The 8,736-nt window shown below is 45.1% G+C and overlaps 1 protein-coding gene across 1 annotated transcript; it reads right to left on the bottom strand.

Annotated features, from left to right (window-relative positions):
- Positions 1-2,978: 2,978 nt before the first annotated feature.
- npy7r (neuropeptide Y receptor Y7) lies at positions 2,979-7,866 on the bottom strand. The gene is made up of 2 exons (XM_015972208.3): positions 7,734-7,866; positions 2,979-4,351 (listed from the first exon to the last, which is right to left on the bottom strand). Exon 2 carries the CDS (start codon positions 4,325-4,327, stop codon positions 3,212-3,214), a length of 1,116 nt encoding a protein of 371 aa, XP_015827694.1. The 5' UTR covers positions 4,328-4,351; positions 7,734-7,866; the 3' UTR covers positions 2,979-3,211.
- Between the last annotated feature and the right edge of the window lie 870 nt (positions 7,867-8,736).

The raw sequence follows: 8,736 nt of genomic DNA, 5'->3' as shown, positions 1-8,736 counted from the left end.
TGTCGGGATTTGGTGCTACATAAGTAAACTGAATTGAATTGAACTGAATAAATAGCTTTTCATGACCCCCTTATTACAAAACAAGCCTTAAGATAGCAAAACTTGCCTGTTGCTGTTTGGTTCTGAGAGCTAGTTTCCTGCACGTTTCAGGGACGTGTTAGCCTAGAAATCTAGAGAAACTGTAGCAGTTGCTAAAGATGTTGCATTTTTATTCGTATTAATAAGATGGCTTGCCAGGCTAGGAATTTCTGTGATCAGTGTGTTTCTTGGCAGCTTCCATGTTTACCCACAGGATTTAGAAATGCACAGTACTTCTGCACACACACAAGCCAACATGTCTTTATTAGACAAGACGGTACAAAGCATAATTTCTCCTAATGGGCACATGGGTTAGTGTGTAGAGTTCAGGCTCAACATGTGTCCGGAGGATTAATGTCCATGTGTGTATTAAAAGTCTTTGACATAAGACACTTTTGCAGCAGTCTAATGGACAGAACGCTCCATTGTCTTTTCACCTCTTTCGAGCGAGCTTCCGTATCGAAGGTATCAACAGTGTGTTGCCCACATGTCATATGGGTCACTGGTTCTCAGTCCCATTTCTCTGGATACAGAATCCTGCTGGTCCAACAAATCTGAAACAGCTGGTTGCCAGGTGATGACAATGAACTTCCTGTTTACACAGCAACGTATTGATGGCTTCCCTTGGATTTCTTGGAAAGAGTTTGTATTTTACTCTGCTAGAACACCGTATTCCTTCCAAGTTACAGAATTTGAATTAAATGAGTGACAGTTACCCAAATATTTCAAGCAGTCCACAGTGAGAGAGAGAGAGGGAAAGAAAAATTGGTCACAGTCAATGCTATCTGTTGAGATTGTTGTCAAATTAGAGATTATTTACCAACAAGATTCTGCCTTTGTAGGAGAGCATGTATATCAGTGGTGTCCAACCCTGAACATGGAGCACCACTGTACAACATGGTTAGTCTTTCCCCAGCTCAAACTCTCTGATTCAATTTTTGAATCACCTGTTCAGCAGGTAACCCACTGATTAAAACCAGGGCCCGCATCTTCCAAACGTTCGTAGAAACTGTTCCATATTCTTTTCTGCAAAGGAAATTTAGAATAATCGTACGAAGAGCCAAAACCCTGATTCACGAAACATGCTGTGGCAACTCGTATTGCAATCAACTATTTTGGCATCAGTAGCTCAGGAGGTAGAGTGGGTTGTCCAGTAATCAGAGGGTTGTGGGATCGATCTCGGCTCCTGCCAGAGAATGCTGCCGTTGTGTCCTTGGGCAAGACACTTAACCCACCTTGGCTGCTGGTGGTGGCCAGAGGGACTGGTGTTCGGCGGCTTCGCTTCCATCCGTGCACCCCGCGGCAGCTGTGGCTCATCACCATCAGCATGCGAATGTGTGCATGCTTAGGTGGATGACTGATTGTGTTGTCAAGCACCTTGGGGGGTTGTGGAAACCAGTTAAAGTCCCATTAGTCATCACACAGTAGTGAAATCCTTCTCCGTATTTGACCCATCCCTGTGGGGAGCGCTGAGCTGCAGCAGTGGCTGTGCTCGGGAACTATTAGGTTATTTAAGTCATCTAGAAGGCACATTACAAATACAGGCCATTTACTCTACATCCTATGCATGCGAACCCAGGCGCTTGTGTCCGTTCAGTCATTTGCATACAGAAACACCCTCAGTTAACCAATTTGGTCAAACCACATCCTAAATTTGTGAGGGAAATCCTACATTCGTCTCTGAAAACAAAAACTTTAGTAACAGTAAGATCAGGGTACTTGTTGCTGAAGTTGAAACTCGGGTAAGCAGTGAAAGAAAGAATGTCACCTGGGAGAAAGTCGTGGTTGGGACAGAAGAGGTCCCAGTTGGAAATAAAGAAAAAAACAGTTCAGCATAAAACTGAAAACAAAAAACGTGGAGTAACAGACTGATGTTTCGTTATTTTGTTGTTTCCAGTTGACATTTAAGGAGTCTTTTGCGTGTCCTGTTTGGATTTACATTTGTTCTTGTCTGGAAAAGTCCGAGTGCATCCTTCTCAGTCAACTGCAGAGCTGTCAGTCAGTCTGGTTACCTTGGCAACGTGTGTATTTTGGGGGAGCAGAGAGGAGGTTCTGAGGAGGAATTTCCCAGGTTGTTTGTAACGTTGGGCTGCTGTTGTTGTCGAAGCTGAGAATAAACCAAGAAAGTAGACAAACTGCCTGATTCTTTACCCTTAAAACATTATTTATGATGACACAATACAGCTCAGGGAAGCTGTGAGACACTCGATCTGCCTGCCATCCCATGTTGGAAGGTCCCGGTGGAAAAACACCCTAAGGTTGTCAGTAATTGAAAATGGACTGAAACGGATTTGTGTGGATTGTCTGTCGCTCCACAAAGGGTCCCAAATTACGGCATAGCTCCAGAAGGATCTCTGTCGGGATTCAGTATGTTCAGGAGCCACGCTGTATTCTCAACAAGCAGATCGGTGCTCTCACAGAAGAAGTGTTCGCTCAAGAGTGCACGCTCTTCCAAATCCTGCAGTAACACAAGATCAGCCATTCCACTAAGTCCAATTCCTGTCAGTCACAGGTGTCTTTACAGGGTCTACACAGTTGTGCGACTAAACACGTTCTTCCCCGGACATTATTACTTACTGGGTAAAACTAATTGTGGATGGGGAACATGCACGGATGACCGAGACCTTCAGTGTCGCTGTTCCCCCGTTCTTCCACTAGATGCTGTTCAGAGGCACTGTCAAAGCTGTGGTTATGTTTAGGAACATTTCTAAGCACAAGTACAAAATGGTGAATACTACACAATTGTTCCTACGCACAAAATACGCACCGATCTGTGTGCGGGTACGGTTGATAAACGAGGGCCCAGGTGTGCTGAAGCACAGAAACCTCTAAGACACGCAGGACAGGGAGCCTCGAGGACCAGGGTTGGACACCGCTGGTCTACATGGTTTCACGTTAAATAACACTTCAGTAAACATTTTAATTCACACAGGTTGGTACATTGTTAGTACCGTTTACAAACAAAAAGAGCCTTACATACACGACTAGCATGCAAAGCTTCAGGCTTTCTTCAGCCTTCAGTCACATACGAACTAAAGGTCAGTCCATTCAAGTCCAAAGGCTTCTTCGGAACCACGTACTCTTTAAAGCAGGGGCGTTTAACGTGCTCGTGGTCCTCAGGCTTTCTAAGCTCTCACACAGCCGTGGGAGGATGCCCTCCGTTACGTCCATTCAGTGTCATTCCTCTGATGGAACGTGTCCTGAACGAACCCTCGGGGTGGAAAGAGTCTGGCTTGTCCTCACAGCGGAAGACCATCAGGAAGCCATTTCTGTAGTTTTTGTTCATCCATCCGTACAGCAGAGGATTGGCAAAGGTTGAGCACATAGCCACGATGTGGAACAGCGTGTAAATTAGTTTATACTCCTTAAACCTGAGCACCAGGTCCAGATCACTGGCCAGCTGGAACACATGAAACGGGAGCCAGCAAAAGGCGAACACCACCACCACCAGCGCCAACATCTTTGTGGTCTTCTTGCGTCGGTTGATGCTTTCGTTACGGCTCGATGGGCTGACGTGGTTCTTGAGTTTGACCCAGATGCATATGTAAGCATAACTGATGATGGCCAAAGGAATGATGTACTGTAGCAGAAGCATCGACAGGCTGTAGATCAGCCCGTCTCGGTTGGACCCGTGGGGCCACTTCTCAGAGCACACAGCCATGCGCAGATTAATCGAAGGGATCTCTTCATTGCGGTACTCTCTGAAGATGGCCAGAGGGGCTGCCAGGACAGCAGACATTGTCCATGTGATCGCCATGATGAGGAGACTGGAGCACCATGTCAGTCGTCGCCCTAGGTGGAAGACTATACAACGGTAGCGTTCCAGAGCTATGACAGTAAGGGTAAGGATGGACACGTGAACGCTCAGGGCCTGGGCAAAGGGCACCATGTGGCACAGCACCGCCCCGAACTTCCACTCATCCAGCAGGGTGTAAACCAGGGTAAAGGGCAGGCAGAGAGTGTTCACCAGAAGGTCTGCCAGGGCCAGGTTAGCTATGAAGAAGTTGGTGACAGTCCTCATGTTTTTGTAGCGAACTATCATGTAGATCACAAGGGAATTACCCAGCAGCCCCAGCAGGATGATCAGGGAATACGCTGATATGAGGACGACTTGAACTCCAAGGTGCTTGGTGATGTCAGAATGGAAACCGGGAGGGTACGAACCCAAGCTGTCATTGAGTAGAATGGAGGGGTCGGTTTCCCCTGTTTCCTTTTCTCCTGTGCTGTTGGACATGTCTGGAGGGCTCATTTTTTCTGGAAGATGCTGCTAACACTTAAGAAAGAAAGGGGACAAAACAGAAGGGCGGTTTGAGACAAGCTAGTCACTTCACGTAATGAGTGGAAAAGACAGGGTGAGATGGGAAAACACCCAAAGCTTTGAGTTATTTACTTCTCTCCTCTTTTTTTCTTCTATCTGCCTTTATTGTCAATGCAAACCGGTCATTTGCTTCTGCAGAGGAGTGTAACACATGCTCCCCACACGCTTCCAAACAAATATCCCAGTGGGAATACCGAGTGCAGCTAAGAGGACTTGATTGTGAAACCCTGCCAACTTTAACCCCAGAGATATCACAGCAGGGAGGCCCAGCCATGACCCTCTTTGGGGCTAGACCTCCTCCTCCGTGTCTGCAACCTATTCTCATCTCCAACAACTCTCTCTAACTACAGTCCCTCCTGCCTGAATGCAGACAAAATTAGATGACATTAAACGTAATTTTATTCGCCTTCAGTGTCCAAAACTTTTCACATAATATAATAAAACAATGCACAATTATTTAACAGGAAGGTGCTCAGCTTAGCAAATGTCACCACCATAAAGCAGACTAAAGCCGGGCGTACACTGTGCGACTTTTGCACTTTTTTGAGCCGATTTTCCACTCGTGCGAGAATTCACGAGATCGGGGCGAGTTTTGCGCCGAGCGGTCGTGTAGTGTACAGGGGGTTACGAGAGGCGATTAACACCACGTGACCAGCTACCGATCAGCAATCGTGAGCTCGCACAAACTTCTGGCGTGTTTAATATTTTGCTCGTCCCTCGTGAGGGTATCGCACTGTTGAAGCGGCGCTGCGAGCAGCTGCGACCCAAAAAGTACCAGAACCGTTCACGGCGCATGCACAATCATGCATCAACACCGCTCGCTATTTCCCTAATAACACATGCTGTCCGTTTTTGTTTCTACATGTTTTTTTTACTCACAAAGATTGTCAAGAAAGCGTGTTTGTCGTGTTCATGTCAAATTAAACTGATCACCAAACACAGATTTACTTTCTTTATTTTGTTTTCCTCATCCGACCCCCATAAATCCCTGTGTGTCCTCCTGCAGCACTCCCGAAGGACAACAGGCAAGACAAGACAAAAAAGTCTGACGTGTTGAGTAAAAACTGCTACTTTTAGCATATTTTTAGGGCCGACGTGTTGCTACCAGACGTACAGTGTGAGCGCATGGCTCGTGAGATCTGCTCTGCGAGGAAGTCGTACAGTTTGAGCTGAAGCTGAGTGCTGCGAGTGAAAAAGTCGCACAGTGTACGCCCGGCTTAACGCAGGAGTAATAATCCAATGCAATTTAGAAGATAAGATGATTCGCTAATGCATGCAGCCTAATCATTATGACAATTGTGCATGATTGCATTGAGAAAGGTGGGTGTCCTGAAAAGCACAGTGAATGAAATTCAGGTCGCTGTAACAGATAATATCTGATAGAAATCAGCTCTGCTTGTAAAAGCTCATTCCAGAACTAAATAAGACTCCATAGCTGCCTTAAGCAATTTATATAAAATGCCTTTGTCCTTGCTTTCCAAGTAGCTTGTCTGCTTGCTCACAGCATGCACATTTTTTATAAGGAACACCTGTGCCTTTCTGAATACCAAAGAAATCCGTCGGCAGACTCAGCAAGGGGTAGTCTGAGTTCAAAGCTAGATCATTAGAGCTGCAGGATGGTCGCCTACACAGCTCGCAGCTCAAGGGAAGAAACCCACGACTGTCATTAGGCATTTAGGAAATTCAGTGTTACTATTTAGTTGGTTTTATTTGCATGTTTACATGGGATGGTGAAGGCATCGCTGCTGCATACAGAACATTTGCTGGCTGAGGTAGTAATGGTTCTGTGTCACCATATTGCTGATTGAATGCTTTCAAAGTATCATCAGCATGCTGATAATAATAAAGTCATGGTGATCCAGCCACTGCCTTTCATGCCAAAGTTTAAACCAAGTTCATCTTATATTACGAAACAACGGAGTTAAAGCTGCCAGGACTCAAATGATGTATGAATCTTAGCTATTGGTGCACTAACTCTTATCTTGAAATCTGACATAGAAACATTTTGTTTTTGCTGAGAGGAGTAGCTGTCTTGGTCTATCCAGTGATTAGGCAAACTTTAGAGTGGTGGTGTCCAGTTCTTGTCCTGCTGCATGTTTTATTTGTTTCCCTGCTCAGTGTACCCAAATGAATGTTTAGATGACCTCTTCATCATCTCGTTGGCTACACAAACACCTGCTAATCTCCCATGTGTTCAAACCAAATGTGAAAATCTCAACCATGCAGGACAATGGTCGCTGGGCCAGAGTTGATTACTGTCTGTTCAGCTGCTAATGGGATGCACTGCTATGGAAAACAGAACTGACTCCGGGAGGAAGGTTTTCAGCAGTGTGTAGTCTTCAAAATGTGTGGCGTGAGTGACTCTCGGCTACATGCCAAAGTGTATCTCAGCATTTACAAAAATGTGTGGAGTTATCAGGTTTTGTGCCTGCTAATGTAGCCCAGTAGTGGCCATCTTGACCTAAAAAGGTTAATTGATTTACATCCAATGATTATTTTATGGGAGCTTTATTCAAATTACAAGTTAATTAACAGATGACAGAGGCAAAGGCTGTCAGAAATCGCGCCTGTGGTTTTAAGAAATCCATCACAGGGTTACATGATCTTGTATTTTGTGTGCCTGAAGCTCTTTTACAGCTGCATGTTTTGTTGCTAACGCTGAAGGCTTCAGGGGAACAGGCAGCTGGAAGGATCCAAGACTTCCCTGTATCATATTTAACTTTAAAACACAGCAAGTGCAACGTGATCAGAAATCAGACTCCTGTTTCCAGATGAGTTAAAGAAACAGACTCTGCAAGCCTGCAGGACGATGCGTTTCTAAACTGCTGCGCAATCCATAGAAATGATAGACTTTCCAGCCAGGCTGCACAAAATCATCAGGATTCATCGGGAATGATGCAGGTGGTTTACTTCTTGAAACATCGAACATTGTTTATAAAACATCTTTTCCTGGTCGGCTTAAGTATTTAGTCCCCGGCGCAACACCTGCTGGAGAAGAAATCCCACCCAACCGGATTCTACCCAACTCCGCACTCACCCCGATGAGGCAATTCACTGCCAATCAGTTATGCTTTGATGCGTAATTTGTGGTTATTTGTTCAACGTTCTCATTTGAATTTCTCTCCAAGCTCATTTAACCCATAAGACAGGTGCACATCGTTTGCCTCCTCAATTCACTTTAAAATAATCTCTCATCTCCAAATTACGCGCACAGAACACGTCCAGGATGAAGATGACAGCAGGATAAAAAGCAAAGGAATTCGCGACTGAAATAGTGAATCCGGCCTTGCGGGTTAAAACCCGATCATCTACAAGAAGCGCATGTTAACGGACTCACCCTTTGCTGCTATTTCCACTTTGGAGAACGCGTCTTCACCAGAGAGCGCCGCGGAACAAGTGGGAAAAACCCCAAAGCTCCTCCTTCCAGCCCCTAGGAGCGCATCTTGAGTCTGGTCCAGATGTGAGCGCCCACAGCTGTGCCAAGCACCCGGAGATCTGCGCAACCACTGCGCCATGTGGACTCGATCCTGTTTTAATGGAGGAATTATTATATGCATTACCCCGACATTAAATATTATAAAAACAACACCAATAATAATAAAAAAGCCGGCGCAGACTGATGTCACAACGTTTATTACGTTTGTAATTTATGCATCATCCATTCTAATCCCCGTAGAGTCTCCTACCTCCCCTATCGTCTCATAGATGAACTTTGGAACAATTGTGGGTTGTAAAACCAACAAGCTTCATGTTGTTTTACTTGACCGGACCATCACTTCTCTAATCTGGAGTCAAATGAGCTATTCTACCCTGATAGATTTTGTTTATTTGGCAGAAATGATCTAAAACTCCGGTCACATCAGAAAACAGAACCAAACAAAGAAAAACGGATTAAAACAGACATCTTTCTGAAAGAAAGAAAGAAAGAAAGAAAGAAAGATTGCCTAAATTAAGAATCATCATCTGTTACGTGGACATCTACATCATGGTCTTTTAGGCCATAAAAATAACTTGTATCGGAAAAATAAAGTGCTTTTCTGACCTTTTTTTTTGTAAAATACGTGTTTTCTCGCGAGAGTACAAGCGAGATTTCCGTTGCGCAGGATGGACATTACTATGGCCCAATCCCAATACTCGCACTTGTGTAACGCGTGCCGGCGAATGGAGCGGAGATGAAGTGAGGATCCAATGCGGGTGAGGAAACCAGGCAGACAGGTAGGAATTATTAACATGAGCTTTAATGAGAAACACGCATGACAATGAAACAATGGACCGACACAAGACACAGAACAGAAGGGCTTAAAAACACAAAGGCAGGGTGTCAGAGCCCAAGCCCCCGG

Source organism: Nothobranchius furzeri, chromosome 1, assembly GCF_043380555.1.
Source record: "Nothobranchius furzeri strain GRZ-AD chromosome 1, NfurGRZ-RIMD1, whole genome shotgun sequence".
NCBI lineage: Eukaryota > Metazoa > Chordata > Actinopteri > Cyprinodontiformes > Nothobranchiidae > Nothobranchius > Nothobranchius furzeri.
This window is presented reverse-complemented; position numbering and strand designations above follow the sequence as displayed.

Excerpts from the sequence above, each read along its gene's own strand:
- npy7r (XM_015972208.3), bottom strand. The coding sequence starts at position 4,327 with ATGAGCCCTCCAGACATGTCCAACAGCACAGGAGAAAAGGAAACAGGG.